Source organism: Fusarium venenatum (assembly GCF_020744135.1).
Source record: "Fusarium venenatum strain MPI-CAGE-CH-0201 chromosome Unknown EDB82scaffold_3, whole genome shotgun sequence".
Lineage (NCBI taxonomy): Eukaryota > Fungi > Ascomycota > Sordariomycetes > Hypocreales > Nectriaceae > Fusarium > Fusarium venenatum.
Genome location: NW_027072131.1, coordinates 7,353,382 through 7,368,221, shown reverse-complemented (window position 1 = coordinate 7,368,221; position 14,840 = coordinate 7,353,382). Strand labels below are relative to the sequence as shown.

General features: G+C 46.9%; 8 protein-coding genes across 8 annotated transcripts; 3 read left to right on the top strand and 5 right to left on the bottom strand.

The window, feature by feature from the left end:
• Positions 1-604: 604 nt before the first annotated feature.
• Positions 605-2,498, bottom strand: EDB82DRAFT_510208 (L-Aspartase-like protein). Its single transcript, XM_065608836.1, has 6 exons — positions 2,187-2,498; positions 2,115-2,126; positions 1,457-2,062; positions 1,268-1,399; positions 1,009-1,193; positions 605-954 (listed from the first exon to the last, which is right to left on the bottom strand). Exons 1-6 carry the CDS (start codon positions 2,433-2,435, stop codon positions 681-683), a joined length of 1,458 nt encoding a protein of 485 aa, XP_065464264.1. The 5' UTR covers positions 2,436-2,498; the 3' UTR covers positions 605-680.
• A 353-nt stretch (positions 2,499-2,851) lies between these two features.
• EDB82DRAFT_478821 (chaperonin 10-like protein) lies at positions 2,852-3,987 on the bottom strand (the record flags this gene model as incomplete). The annotated part of the gene is made up of 3 exons (XM_065608115.1): positions 2,852-3,549; positions 3,589-3,806; positions 3,860-3,987. 3 exons carry the CDS (start codon positions 3,985-3,987, stop codon positions 2,852-2,854), a joined length of 1,044 nt encoding a protein of 347 aa, XP_065464263.1.
• Positions 3,988-4,728: 741 nt separating this feature from the next.
• Positions 4,729-5,529, bottom strand: EDB82DRAFT_478820 (uncharacterized protein; the record flags this gene model as incomplete). The annotated part of the gene is made up of 1 exon (XM_025728987.1): positions 4,729-5,529. The coding sequence occupies one exon, from the start codon at positions 5,527-5,529 to the stop codon at positions 4,729-4,731; it is 801 nt and encodes a 266-aa protein (XP_025583300.1).
• Positions 5,530-5,859: 330 nt separating this feature from the next.
• Positions 5,860-6,513, top strand: EDB82DRAFT_510205 (uncharacterized protein; the record flags this gene model as incomplete). The annotated part of the gene is made up of 1 exon (XM_065608835.1): positions 5,860-6,513. A coding segment is annotated over one exon (222 nt), but the record flags the coding sequence as incomplete, so codon positions are not given.
• A 62-nt stretch (positions 6,514-6,575) lies between these two features.
• On the bottom strand, positions 6,576-7,694 carry EDB82DRAFT_478819 (uncharacterized protein; the record flags this gene model as incomplete). The annotated part of the gene is made up of 1 exon (XM_025728986.1): positions 6,576-7,694. One exon carries the CDS (start codon positions 7,692-7,694, stop codon positions 6,576-6,578), a length of 1,119 nt encoding a protein of 372 aa, XP_025583299.1.
• A 1,037-nt stretch (positions 7,695-8,731) lies between these two features.
• Positions 8,732-10,192, top strand: EDB82DRAFT_279165 (Alpha/Beta hydrolase protein). The gene is made up of 2 exons (XM_025728985.2): positions 8,732-9,115; positions 9,175-10,192. Exons 1-2 carry the CDS (start codon positions 8,849-8,851, stop codon positions 10,066-10,068), a joined length of 1,161 nt encoding a protein of 386 aa, XP_025583298.1. The 5' UTR covers positions 8,732-8,848; the 3' UTR covers positions 10,069-10,192.
• A 226-nt stretch (positions 10,193-10,418) lies between these two features.
• EDB82DRAFT_510201 (uncharacterized protein) lies at positions 10,419-13,120 on the top strand. The gene has a single exon (XM_025728983.2). The coding sequence runs from the start codon at positions 10,496-10,498 to the stop codon at positions 13,007-13,009; it is 2,514 nt and encodes an 837-aa protein (XP_025583296.2). The 5' UTR covers positions 10,419-10,495; the 3' UTR covers positions 13,010-13,120.
• A 155-nt stretch (positions 13,121-13,275) lies between these two features.
• Positions 13,276-14,340, bottom strand: EDB82DRAFT_560074 (Formate/nitrite transporter; the record flags this gene model as incomplete). Its single annotated transcript, XM_025728982.2, has 4 exons — positions 13,276-13,454; positions 13,508-13,813; positions 13,863-13,983; positions 14,038-14,340. 4 exons carry the CDS (start codon positions 14,338-14,340, stop codon positions 13,276-13,278), a joined length of 909 nt encoding a protein of 302 aa, XP_025583295.1.
• Between the last annotated feature and the right edge of the window lie 500 nt (positions 14,341-14,840).

Below are 14,840 nucleotides of genomic sequence, written 5' to 3'. Positions count from 1 at the left end.
TGGTCTTTGGGGCCCAGTACAACAGTGACGTGTAAATCAACAATAGGTACAGTTGTATGTGGCGTGGTTTCCGATTCGCCGACTACTGGCGGTAAAGGCCTGTGATAAGGCCAAGGAATTGGGGCCATCAAAAATATCCTGGAAGCTGGGAACATGACATAAACGGTGAAAGCCCACCGCTGAAAGCAAAGGCATGAGCCTCAAGAATTATTAACCATCATTTTTACCTGTGCTTGTTGAAGAGGAAACGTCTTGTAGAGCAAACCTAAAAAGCTTGGACGTTTCGGGTTACACGATTTACAGGGATAGAGAGAGCTACAGGGTAACAGTGTTGGCGTGATATTGGATACTTGAGAGGAATGAAGACCGTGGCTTATTGATGGAGTTGTCTTCAAAGTATGATGAAGACCGTGATTAGAAATTGTTTTCCTTCAAGGCCACAAAAAGAATTGTCAATAAGAGCTTCCTTGCTTGGAAACTAACGTGGATCATTTATGATGTGAGGTTCATGCGGTGACAAGCCGCTGATCCACATTGTTATGGGAACCTGCAGATGATACATGATATCAACGAAAAGCTTCCTGAAAATAGTTTTACATTTTATCCTAACTTGAAAAACAATCTACTGGATCTAAATCGCCATTCACATATTTTTCACCTTTTTTTTTTTTTTTTTTTTTTTAAACATTCAACTCAGCAGCCTTGGCCTTCTGGATGACCTCCTGGTAAGGCTGAAGCTTCTTCTCAAGCTTACCTCCGGGTCCGCAGAACTTGTCAACAAGCTGAGCGCTGCGACCGATGTAAAGCTCGGGCTTCATCATGTCGTCGAGGTCAGCCCAGATGGGCTTGAAGAACTCGGTGTTCTTGATTCGCTCGACCATGTCGTTGGGCTTGCCGAGACTTTGGACCTGGTGAGAGGCCTCGAAGGAGAGGACACGGATTTGCTCGTGGGCCCTGTTGGTTTTTGTTAAAGGATTTCTCAAGTAGTGGAGGATTTCGACTGCTTACTCTTGGCGGGACACGCCCATGGCTACTAGGCGCATGATGACGTTCTCTGTGATCATGAATGGTAGCTCAGCCATGATGTTGGAATGGATCTTGAGGGGGAAGACAACGAGACCCTCGGTGACGTTCTGAAGGGTGATGGTGATGGCGTCGGCGAGGAGGAACATCTCGGGGATATCCATGCGTCGCTGGTATCGGTTAGATGAGATCAAGAACAGGCATAGTGTGCTTTTCAAATGATAGATGGTTCAGGGGTACTTACGCAAGCGGAATCATCCAGAGATCGCTCCATCCACTGAGTAGAGTGAGTGCTCTGGAAGTTGGCAGCCTTTCCTTGCAGGACACGGGCAAGACTGGCAATGCGCTCAGATCGCATAGGGTTCTGCTTGTAGGCCTAAATTAAAATCAGCGAGCCGTCAAATTTCAACTGAATACTGTTGTATAAACTCACCATAGCACTGCTACCAATTTGACCCTTCTCTCTGGGCTCACCAACCTCCTTCATGGTGGCAAGATGTCGCAGATCAGAAGCAATCTTGGTAGCACTGGTGCCGAGACCAGTGACGGCGTTGGCAACAAGACAGTCGACTTTTCGGGTGTATGTCTGGGTAGAAATATCGTAGCACTCCTCGAAACCAGCCTTTTTGCAGAGAAGCTCGTTGATCTTGTCGCACTTGTCATGATCACCAGCGAAAATCTCGAGGAAACTGGCTTGAGTACCGGTGGTACCCTGGGCACCACGGAACTTGAGCTCAGATCGGACGCGCTCGAACTCCTGAAGGTCCATGAGGAGATCCTGGGCCCAGGCGGCAGCTCGCTTGCCGACTGTGCTGATCTGAGCGGGCTGGAGATGTGTGAAGGAGAGAGTGGGCTCGTTCTTCCACTCGAGGGCGAAAGACTGAAGGTTGGAGAGGACCTTGGCCAGCTTGGGGATGAGAATATCGAGGGCGTCTCTCATGAGGATGAGCTCTGTGTTGTCGGTGACGTAGCAGCTTGTTGCGCCGTAGTGGATGATACCAGCGGCAGCAGGGGCAACTTGTCCAAAGGCGTGGACGTGCTATTTTTCATTAGCATATAGCATGATGCCATTATTTGTTTACAAGTCTTACAGCCATGACATCCTACATTTACACAAGTTAGCTACCAATTACTTTTCTGAGTGTCCAGTAATAATTGCTTACATGTCGACGAATCTTCTCCTCAACACGAGCAGTCTCAAAGTCCTCATCAGTGACAATGAGGTTGGCCCGCATCTGCTCGAGAGCCTCATCAGTGATAGTGGGGATACCCAACTCCTTCTCACTCTCAGCGAGGTAAAGCCAGAGCTTGCGCCATGTTGAGTGACGAGATCGCTGACTGAAAAGGTGAGACAGCTCCTGGCTGCAGTATCGACCCGTGAGGGAAGTCTGGTAGGTATCGTAAGCAGACATTTTTGTTTTTGATGATATCACTTTAATTGGGATGTGATGTAAAAGATTATTATCATACGTTCGCGGGGCACTTTTTTACCCCGCGAAGAATTTTCAGGTGAGTTTGGACTGAGAAAATGACCCCGCCGGATTAGGTTAATCCGAGTTGGAGGAACCGATAGCGGAGGGTACTGGACAGAAAAGAGGGTCTGCGAAGTTTAGGCTACAAAAATAAATAACCTAAGAAAGCCCACCTGAATCCCATAAGCTGACCTGCTAATTTTATCTCTTCTGCTTCTAGTACCCAAGTTTTCTGATACCTTGAGGGTACGAAAAAGTTACGGGTAGCTGAAGACTAACACTATCATCGTCTTGACAACAAAGAACAAGAACCATGAATCAAAATAATACCAACATTATCGTACAGGCCATACCAATCAAGACTCGACACCAGGTGTACCCTCAATCTTATACACATACTTAACAGCACTCGCCGTCCCATTCTCCAACTTCACCAAACCCTCCTCGATACCCTCCAAGCCACCTGGGATCACTTCCTGTGGATGCGCTTTCAGCCAGCCATCCTCAAGCCCCTTGCTGAAATATTTCGTGTAAATGTACCCAAAGTCTTTCAGATCTTCATGAACACTCGCGACAGTAGTAACAGATTTGGTAATGGTCTTTGGAATATCTGAATAGCTTTGGGCTGGAATTATGAGAGTGATCTTGCCAGTAGCCCCATCAAGAACTTCGCAGATAGCTTGGTAGGAACCTCCCTCTGATATCGCATCGAATGCGTATTGTAGCTTCTTGTCCCCGAGACAGGCATTAATCTCTTGGATGACTGTGTTGCGGCCTTGTCTGTAGTCGATGACTGTGTCGCCTTTGCTTCTATCAATCAGACTATCTACATGCTCTTGGGCGCGACCAGCTATGCAGATGAGAGGATGAATATTGGACCGTCTAGCAAGTTGGATTGCATATGACCCAACTGCTGAAGAAGCCCCCCAGATAACCAAAGGAATTCTCTCAGAGTCTGGGACTGGAAGCCATGGTTCTGGGAGCTTGAGACGTGCGTACAGTGCACAAGCAGCAGTTAGTGCTGTGAGTGGTATTGTAGCGCCCTCTTCCATCCCTGTTAGTCATGATCATAACCTGAGTAGCAATTACTCACCTTGGAAGGAAGTGTTGTCTGGTAGCTTGAATGTAGTATAAGCAGGACTCACACCATACTCAGCATAACTCCCACCAGACGTCTTCATCTCATGCATCGCCGCAACGCGATCACCTGGTTTGAACTCATACACTCCTTCACCAACTTCATGAACAACGCCGGCATGTTCATCGCCTTGGTTCCCGGTACCTTTAGCACCCCAATACAAAGGTCGCTTCCTAGAGAAGATTAGCGTCCTTGAAATATCAAAATAAGTATCCGCATTGCTCACCAATCTTTGGGGTTGCTTGCAGCGAAAGCAACCTTGGTAACAACCTGTCCAGGCCCTGCTTTTGGAATCGGGCTGTCGATGATCTTCACTTTTGGACCGCTGGAAACAATTGCTTCTTTCATTGTCATGATGCGTCTGATTTGGTATGAAAGTGTTTGAAAGCGATGTAGAGCTGCTCTATTAGGTAGATGAGACAGCATCATGTTGACCAAATTGAATGCAATCACTAGTCAGATAATGACGACTAGGTTAGCAAATGAATACACCATTTGACATCCTCAATCACATTTGTGCAACCAAATATGACCAATCTTTCATCCTTGCATTGTCCTTCCACAAAGCGGAGTTGGGATGTGCTAAGTCCGAAACGCGAAGTTGACAGCGAAAGGCCGAAATGAATTTGTGTCACAGAGATTCGCTTGAAAGTCCGAAGCGCGAAAACAGAAATTTGACAATAACCAATTGACGCAACAGATTGAGTTACACGGCACTTGCAAGACTCTCGTTGTGAAAATGCACTTGTTGTTTGAACAGTCGCACAAAGCTTGACACGAATGTCGCGAGCTCCAAGGTGATGTAGGTAACAGAAAGAAAAGTCGGTCTCTAAGCTTTAGGGTACAAGAACAAATTGACTGATAGTAGTACCTAAAATTGCATAAACTGACTTAGTAATTCCGCCTCTTATGCCTCCAGCGGCCAAGCTTTCTGCTGCTCTGATGCAGAGACATCGCTTTATTCGGCACAGAGAATGTTGAGGGGGAAATAGGTAAATAATCAGAAATTATGATGTCATAAACAGCCATGGGTTTTGTTTTCATTCTGCACTTCATAGTTCTAATTAAACCGAAAGTTGGATACTAGTCTCCAATCTAAGACATGAGCGTTCCTCCAGTAGTCTCAACAATACTTCCAGAAGCATTCTTGTTCTTCATCAAGTAGACATAGGTCTCAGCCACATCCTCTACCTGTCCGATAGCTCCTGTAGTCATTCTAGCCTTGAGACGACCAGTCACAGCATCCCAGTATCCAGCCTGCTTGACATTATCCCAAAGCTCCGTCTCGATCGGGCCCTGTGCAACAGCGTTGACGCGGATAGGAGCAAGATCAACGGCCAGGCCGCGAACCATACCTCGTAGACCGGAGAGGTAAGAATACATGACAGTCCAGTCCTTGGACGCATGCTCGACAGCACCGCCAGTGGCGACTGTGAAAGAAGAAGTTTCGGATTCGTTCAGATGCTTTCGAAGCTGCTGTGCAACAACAAGGGGCGCAAAGAACCGTACAGTACCAGCCTGCTGGATGTCCTTGAGTGAAAACTCCTCGAGTTTTCCGACAGCGAGCTTATCTCCAGCTGTAAAGACGACATGGTCCAGCTTTCCATGCTTGGATACTTGGGTAAAGAGGTTTTCGACTTCCTTGTTGAGTGTTTCAGGGGAGCCGAGGTTGCAAGTAACGCCGTGAAGGTTAAATTCGGTGGACTGGTTCTTTTCCCTGAGACGCTCGATAGCGGTGGCGATCTTCTCTTTGGATGAGGAGGCGATGAAGACGGATGAAGCGCCGTTTTGGATGGCTGCTTCAGCGACACCGAAGCCGATACCTGAAGAACCGCCGATGACGAGGACGCGAGAACCTGCGAGCTTGGAGGCGTATTTCCCGAGTGTTGATGCCATTTTGATGATGAGGTTTCAAATGCTTCTGAAGGGAAATGAGGGGAAGATGTTATTATTAGCACAAGAAAAGAGGTTGAGTAGAGAAGAAGTGAGGTACGCCTTTTATGCGTTGGGTAACATGCATGGAGCAAACATGGCTTATACTAAAACATGTTTGCTTGTTTTGGAATTCCTTAGCACGCCTTGCCAAGATATCCCCTCACAAAATGCGACTGGTAGACATCTACCTATCAGATCAAGTCAATGTCTCGGAGTCCGGAACGATACTTGACCGTAGAAGCTTGTTGGTTGTGTTTGTGTAACTGGACTTTGTCGTACCTGTCCGATGCCCCGCAACTGTCATCTTGACCTCGCGACTGTGAGAAAAAGGGAGACCGAGCAAGACATGAATCCACCAGGTTCCATTCTTTTAAGTCCTGGTATGTCCGTCGTGACTTATTCTAATTTGCATCTCCAAAGATGAAGTAATTGTACAATCGCGCCCTGCCTGGACGGCATATCCTATAAATATCGACAGACACGTCAACAAAGCTGAGGTATGTGAAACATGGCCCGTTTTTTTTTTCTTTTCTGCGCCCATGCAGACATTACTTTCCCCTTCATGCAACTCGGGTCAAATCAAGGAATATTGACGGGTATCTGCTTCATCTCACAATGCTCACATGGGTTTCCGCGATAACGATGTCGGCCTTCCATGAGTTGCAAGGTTTCCCGCATTCCTATAGGCATTCTTTCGGCTTCCGAGTTCCATCACTGAGACAACTAATGGCTGCACCGCAAAGAACCGGGTCGATTATCAAGATGTAGAGCCTACTCTCTCAGATAGATACCATGGCAGAGTGTCCACTATGTCACATGACGTCCGATGCTTTGTTCGCTCGACGAGATCTTATCGATCAAACAAATCTGATCCTGAAGTAACTTGTTTCTCAGTACTCCGAAAATATTGAAATTGAAGTCAGGGGTATTGTGCCCCGAAGATGTGACGCAGATCAAATCAATTTCGTGTAGTTCTTGCCTGCCCAGAATGTAAGGAACGACAACCCCTACGTAAAGTCTTCGTGTCCATTTTTAATCTTCCGAATAATATCCTGCAACTGTTCCGTCATACTCCTCGCCGCAGAGACATTCCAACTTGCCATTTCGCCCTTCGTGTTATAAGAGGATTCAAAAGTCTCCATGACTGTTTCTGCTTTGCGTAATTCTCTCAGCAACACAGTCTTCTGCAGTGTTGCTTGATCTTCTTCATCAAGGTCCAACATCCCTAGTTGAATCTTGATCGGTCTGATAGCGACGCCTTCTGTATGATAACGAGCCGTGACTGCGACTTTGTACCAGAAGATGACCTTTGATAGTATTGCACCGTGCAGCATCGTGATATGAGGTTTTCGCGCACAAGCGCACTTTAGAAGAGGAATGATGTTTGCCAGGGCAGCTTTGTTGACGGATAAGACTGTATCAATGCTTGGGACTGGGTGTGGTGATTCATTTCCGTGTGCTTGTTTACAAAACTCTGTCGTTTGATCGTTGCAGTGAAGTGATTGCAGTAGACGTAAAGCCGCTTCTTCACATTCATGTGGCTGTTTGAAAGCCTGCATCTTGGTGGCTGTAGTTGGATCTGCTGGTTCGATCGACAGCAATGAGTCTGGAGATAATATGCCACTCGACCCTGATGGACTGACATCCAACCCAAAGCCCAAAGAAGTCCATGGATCTACCCAAGATATAGCATTCAACCCATCAAAGTCGATAGGGACGTCAATGGGTGGTTTCCAATTATCCAAAGCCGTGCAATCGCCCCATGCTGAGTATCCCGAGGCTCTGTAATCCCAAGCTAGATCGGAGATGGAGATACCCTCAAACCCGTTGCCGAACGTGGTGAGAGTAGAAGGAGACGCGGCTGTGTTGCTCGATGACGAATATCTTTGCGTTTGCGTTTCAGTAATCTTACGATGTCTTGCCCGCTTGCCATGTCTTCGCGATGCACTGTAAGAACACTCTCTCGCTTGGCCATTATCTTCACAGCGCTCGCAAGGGTGAGTTCTGCTGCACCGCACTTTTGCCGTCGTACAAGCGTCGCAAGCAAGCCTCAGACGGACAGGTTTCGCGGATCGGGTGGTGGAGGGTGTGTGCAATTCGCTAAACATTCGATAGCCGTCAGACATTTTTCTGAATTGTGTTTTATCAAAGTTGGTATTTTGAGATACTACGATGCTAGAATTACGGAGTTCATGGTCGTATAATAACTAAGACCGTCTTGCCGCTGAGGGGCAAGTAGAAGCGGCTCTTCAGGTGAAAGGCGCCATCCATCATCTAGTTCAAGCCGTCCTGCCGTCGAGGTAGGACGATGAGTCGGGCGGGCTGATGGCTCCTGCCTATAGTGATGAGTATATGAACACTGTACCTTCAGGCACCGGCCATTCGTATCAATTGGATCTTTTGAAGGGGCTTTCTTTGAATCATATAACCAATAATATTATTGTTTCACATTTCTTCCAACCATCTTTCATCAATCTGGTGCACCCAAAGGCCTACGGCCTATTTCCTATCGGCCGAGACAATGGCCATCTGGTATGAATGAATCAATAGATAAGAGTAGACTGACCAGCAACAAAGGGAATCAACGGCTCATGCACGAAGCTACTCTAGGTGAAAGGTTTCCATCTAGTTAGGATATCGGAGTCCGAATCATCGACGATACTGGGATTTAAATTGAGGTAGATTTCCTAAGATCTCAGTGGTAAGGACTTGTCCAATCGGAGGAAACGCAACATAACGGAAACGTAGTATTCATATATATCATAAGATCTGACACTCTAAATTAAGACCAAGATTATGTTGCACTGGTCTTACTTACTGCCTTGTTCTAAGTTGAGTATAGTAAGAACGGAAGCTCAGGTAGTTAATTTTTTTGAATTACATCAAGAGCTTGATCAAAATTGATTGTGAAAAATGATTTCCTTTTCCAGATCTTGCATTTCATTGTACGGCATAAAAGTTGGTACCTGAGGGTACACAATGCAGAGTATGATGCAAACAGATAACACAGCGATGATGCAATTGTGGTAAACCGTAAAGCCATCATTGAAAGATATTCTATGCATTTCGTGCAACCACAGTCGAATATTGTCGTCAGAACGTCTCTCACCGGACTCTAGTTTTGTCCGGGGCTCAGCCTGTCAGCCTCGTCGATCTTTCCAAGGACCACGCGGGTGAGACAACGCCTGTGCGGAGACCGACGTCAATCGTTCCCTTTGGCAACTGGTCAGCAATCATTTCACCTCCAACATCTACCCGCTCATCCCGCTTATCTATCACCATGAATCTTGGTATTCTTGCCGCGGCCTTTGCAGCGACAATCGGAAAATACTCTGATGTCGTGACTCGTGCTTTCGTAGCACACGAGGCCAATTCCGAAGTTCCCGCTATCCGATCCTTCTTTTACGCTGGGGGCCAGTATGTCGATGATGGCGCAGGCGGACATATTTTTCGGGGCCAAATGTATGTCGAGAAGTTGACCCCGGCAAAGGGTCCGTCCCAGGATATCCCAATTGTCATGATTCATGGCGTGGCACAGACAGGGACTGTAAGTTGATACCTCGGAAGCCGTTTTGTAATTGACCCCATGCTGATATGCAGACCTAGAATTTTCTGAATAAGCCGGATGGTGGTCGTGGTTGGGCATCTCTATTCCTCAGTCAAGGCTATGAGCTCTACATAGTTGACCAAACCTTTCGTGGTCGATCTGCTTGGCTACCTACCCCTGGTGGCGAGAAACCAATCATTCTCTCTGCAGAAGCGATCGAGGCAGCCTTTACCAACTCCCAAGATCACATGTTATGGCCTCAGGCTGTCAACCATATTCAGTGGCCAGGTTCCGGTGTGAAAGGAGATCCAATATTTGACGCCTTTTATGCGTCCAATGTGCAGTTTGTCGATAATTCTGTGACTCAACAAACAGCCATGCAAGCAGCGGGAGCAAGTCTGTTAGACAAGATTGGAAAACCAGCGATCATCCTTGGACATAGTGAGGGTAGTTTCATGCCAACCCTTATCGCCGACAAACGGCCCAATCTTACCAAAGCTATTGTTCTTTTAGAAGCTGCAGGACCTCCGTTCAAAGATGAAATATTCCACTTTGGAGGAGACAACCCTCGTCCGTGGGGGCTATGGGATGTCCCAATCACATATGATCCTCCGGTTACGGATCCAAAAACCGAACTTATCAAAAAGGTTCATCCTCCCCGGGACAATCTTTCTACAGAGTGCACTCTCCAAGCCGACGATCCAAAACCGCGAAAGCTGGTTAACCTTGAAGATATTCCTATTCTTATTGTGAATGGAGCTGCATCTTATCATCAGCCATATGAGTACTGCACAGCTGCATATTATCGCCAAGCTGGGTGCAAGGAACTTGAACATATCGAACTTGGGACTATTGGTATTCATGGAAATGGACATATGCTTTTCATGGAGAAGAATAGTGATGAGATACAAGCTGTTATCCATAAGTGGATTGATAAATTTGATAAAATCTAATTAGTCTAAAATCATTAGAATGTTTCATGACCTGATGGCTCATGGCTAGGTGGAAATTAATTTTGATCGGGTATCTAAAGGACGAAGTAACTTAATCATTAATACCATATTAGATTCTTTCCTACTCTATTGATTATCCAGTTTTCCCAAAGCTTGGTTTTGAACTTCTGCTGCCTCGGTACGTAGGCAGCCAACATCGGGTTCTGTTGAGCAGCTGTCAACACCTGTCAACGCCTAGTGCACGAAATCGCAACGTGCTGTGATTCACAATCAAAAATCACGTGGAACAGACTGCACGCGCGTTTCCCTAGCTGGTGGCAACTCATCTTCCTCTTCCTTTACAACTGACCCTTCACCTTTAATCTACAGTAGCTAAATTCTATAGCAAACTCCTCCTCGCCGACACTGAGAAATTTGCCCTCCAACCATGTCTGCTTCCCCGATCGCCATCGATCAGGCAAAGGCTACAGTGCGACTGAGGAATCGAGATGGCAGTTACAAAGAAACACAAGAAGCCGACGTGTTTGAGGCCAGTGGCGGAATGCCGAAGGACCTTGTGGATGATGAAAGATGGCTCCAGAAACCATCTAAGAAGAAGACCGAGAGCTACGAATTTTCAATCCAGTCTACAAATAGAACCCTCATCACAGACAGTACAACATCAAGAAACAATGTCATTTGGAATCCCAGACTTTCCAACATTAAACACACAAACAGCACCAGGATCCCGACATCTCCTCATATTGCATTTAAGCTTGCCGCAAGGGCATGCAAGGCGGAGAGGGGAAAGGGCGCCGATAACGCAAAGGCTTTCAGAAACAAGTTGGGCATGACCTCGATGCAGCAACTAACGACCGAAAGTCATATCCAAGGTCTTTATGTCGGCGTCTCTGCTGTCGATTGTGTGCCTGTCGTCTTATGGAAAGGGTTTCATTGGAATGCAGAAGTAACCGACACAGATGGTCTGGATTCTTTCGAGTTGGATGTTCAGTCGGGTGACGTTACCGGCGGTAAAGACGTCATTTGGCTGGAAAACATGCTGATTCCGGGAAACATTTCATATCTCAAGTCTGCGCTTGGAAACAAACTACAAGGTGAAGCGAAGCGACGTTTTCTACAGATTATGAAGCGGGAAAGCAATCTTTTGGAGGCTGGCTCTAACCCTGCTGGTGTCGCAAAAACACTTCCTTCAGCCGTGTTAGCAGAGCGGAAGCCTGCGATATGCCGATCTGTCCATCAAGGTCCAACCTACGACACCCTCCATTTCAAAATGCGGTGGCCGCCAATAGCCGCATTGGAGTTTCCTCAGGAAATGATCAATAAAATTGATGGCTTCTTATCCAAGCATCCCCACGACAACGTTCCGATGACCACTGCACTGGCTGCAACGATCATCTATACCGATCTGGAACAGGAGGGCTGGCTCAGCGAAGGATTTGCGCCTAAACATAAATCAATGTTGGATATCAAAATTCCCACTATCGGCCAGTTCATCTTGTACTTTCCTCACATGTTGAGGTTTGTTGAGACAAAACATCTAACACAGTTCATCCACCCAGCGCGGTTCGCAGCTTGCCACTACTCAAAAGATAGAAATGGTATGGCGAAAATCAACTCTGCTTCGATCGATATCAAAATGATTCGACTGTGGTGCTGGCAGATTAGATCTCGACATCCGCAGGTGTCGGAACGATACAGATTCAACTTGCTGCCCGCTTCCATGCCAGGTACTGGCATGGTATATCCACAAGACTGCGCAGACGCGGAGCCCCCGTCGATCGATCTCTTCAGAATTTGTTGCTTGAGCGACATCCGGACTTTAGGACTTCCAAGTTATCGATATTGTGATGGTCCCTTTGGAGAATTGCGTCACATTGCTGGTCCAAGTTGGCTCTTTTCGAAACACCTGGACCTTCTAGTCCGTTCCATGAAAGGGTTTCTCGCAAAGGACTATTGGAGGCCAAAGTCGGATACCTACATCGCAGCCTTGACTGGCCAGGCCAGGAAGCTCGATGTCTCGTTTCCTGACATTCCGTCCAGTTACTATACCGACGATACGATTATTGCGGAGTGTATCAAGCGACGTTTCGGTGAAGTGGCTCACTGCACCCAGGACCACGATTGTTGCGAACAAAATACAGAAGATGCTCGTAAGGAGCGCTCTGCGCGGGCGAAGGAGCTTTACCGAGTTGCTGCACACCTCAGGATTCCTGTCAACAAGCTTTGGCAGTGCTCAAATACCAGATGTCCTGCGTGGGACGGCATGGAGAATCAACTACAGCAGCTCAAGGAACAAGGGCTCTTGGAGTCCATCACGGCCAACGATGAGACCGTCCACGATGAGCCCGAACGTACAGTGAAGCGGCCCAGGCTTTTAGAGCCTACATCTACACTTAGTGCGGCTGCTACGGCACGAATTCAAACGCTGATGTCAAGAGCCACAGCTTTGTCGAGAGATTGGGATGCCTTGAACCTCCACATTCTCGAAAGCAAGCCGACGATACAAGAGGCCAGGCGGTTACTCTACCAGGTGCACCCATTCATTCTCAGCCTGAAGCAATTACCACGCACAATTTCGGGTGACGGCGATAACAAAAAAGGCGATCTAAAACAGGTCTTGAGGCTCGTATACAAAGCTGTCGGCCTTGAGCCACGGCTTGCGTTGGTGAGACATGAGACGAACTGGGCATCGCAGTTGTCTGCGTTTTCCCAATTCGGCCATTCGATTGAGCGGGCTGTCAAGGACCTCGTCGCGGTCAAACACGTTCAGGACGGGTACACATATGCATTACTGAGCATTATCACATTGGCGAACTCCCCTCTAGTCCAAGACCAGATCAGGATCTACGAGGAGATTGATGCATTGTTGAAAGAAGAGGTCGAGGCAGATTTATTGAAGGGACTGGTGCCGAAGAAGTACATAAGAGACTTGGGGGCGTAATTTTGTTCGCTCATCATAAGGGAGAGAGGCTCGTCTCTCAATACAAAGCCTAAGAGCCTATCCTAATGTAGCCTAAACTAATACACCAATTTTGGTCTTCTATGCTCTGAGCAGCTAAGCTTTAGTTCACCAGGCTTGATCTTTGCTTTTGTTAAATTTCTTGAATGCTTCATTGACGATGTATCTTTTTGGTCTATTTTGTCTATATCCGTGTCTATGCTCTATGATCTATGCTTCCATTAACAATCCGGCTAAGCACCCATGTTCTATCGTGACTCCATCTGGCTTTCTTCATCCGAAGGACTGTCATGCCCAGAGTGAGAAAGGATACCCTTGTCTTGAGGCTCATGTTCATCATCTACATCCGCCAAGTACATCCACCAAAAATACACACCGCAGCACAAACTGCCTCCAAGGATGTTACCAAAAAGGGCGGGAATCATACCTGTGTTGGTTAGTGAATATCCTTGGTGAAAATGAGTGGTGGAGTGAACTAACCCTTCCAGATATACAGGCCGATGGTTAGACCAGGGGTGCCCATCCAAATACCCAAGGGTATGAAGAACATGTTTGCAACAACGTGATCGAAACCAAGAGCGACAAAGGCAAAGACTGGAATCCACATGCCAATGACTTTTGAGGTCAGGTCTTTGGCTTGGACGCCGAGGAAACAGGCTAGACAAACGAGCCAGTTACATCCGATGGCTCGGATGAAGATCTGATGGGCCTCTGGGGTGATTTGTTTCTTTGTTGCGTAGGCGATGATTTCTTCTCTGTATGGTTCACCGTCCAAGATGCCTCCGTCTATGAAGAGTTAGTGTTACGATCACTATGTCTTTGAGGTTGAACTTACACCCAACAATGATTGCCATGACAAAGAGACAACCTCCGAGGTTTCCAAAGAAGCATAAGAACCAATGTAGTAACATCCTCCACACTGATAATCTTCCATTGAGGACAGCAACAAATGTGAACTAAATCCAACATTAGCCAAACCACAATGAGTCTTTATGAGCTAGATAACATACCAAGTTGGTAGAAGTAAAGAGGTCAGCACCCGTCAATATCACCGTCACCAAACCCAACGGGAATACCATAGCTCCAATGATCTTGATTAAACCCGGTGCATTCTCCTGGTACCACGGCGCCGTCAAAACTGTCAATGAAACAGCACATCCGAAAGAAAGGATGCATCCTCCAGAAACTCCAGATAAAAAAACCTTGTCAGGCCTTGATCTTCCTTTCTTCACACCAGCCCTGCAGATCAGCTCTGCTGTTTCGGCTGGTGAAAAAGCCGCTGGGCTAGACACATCAATTGTTGGCTTATGCATTGTGAATTGGCCTGTGAAGAACTGAAAGAAGATAGACTCTGGAGATACAGGGCATTTTCCATCTTATTAAAGACCGATCAAAATTGACATCTTGGCATCTCGGCGTTGTACCGTTTCAAGGCTTTGCAATTCCACCATTCCGAGCAATGTCCGTCCGTCAAGGTTCCACTGAACCAACTAAAAGCCAAGCTTTCGCTTCTAGACTTTTGACTCTCTTATCTCTGGGCGGTCTTGTCCTCCCAAAAGGTGATAGTACCAAATAGTGGCGTTCGTCAGGAGGGGAGAGAAATGTTACTCTGGGAGAAATTAGTTGGAGATGGTTGGTTGAACGTGCAGATGAGGCTCAGCGGGCATCTTTTTAGTGGTTAATCACATTAATTCGCTTCAAGAACTTTTATTACTCCGAATTCTAAGATGATTGAACCTCTGATGTCTTTTCAGGAGGAACATTAAGCTTGTTTCCCCATTCCTTCATTTCCCGCTTTTCTCACCCACTTCTC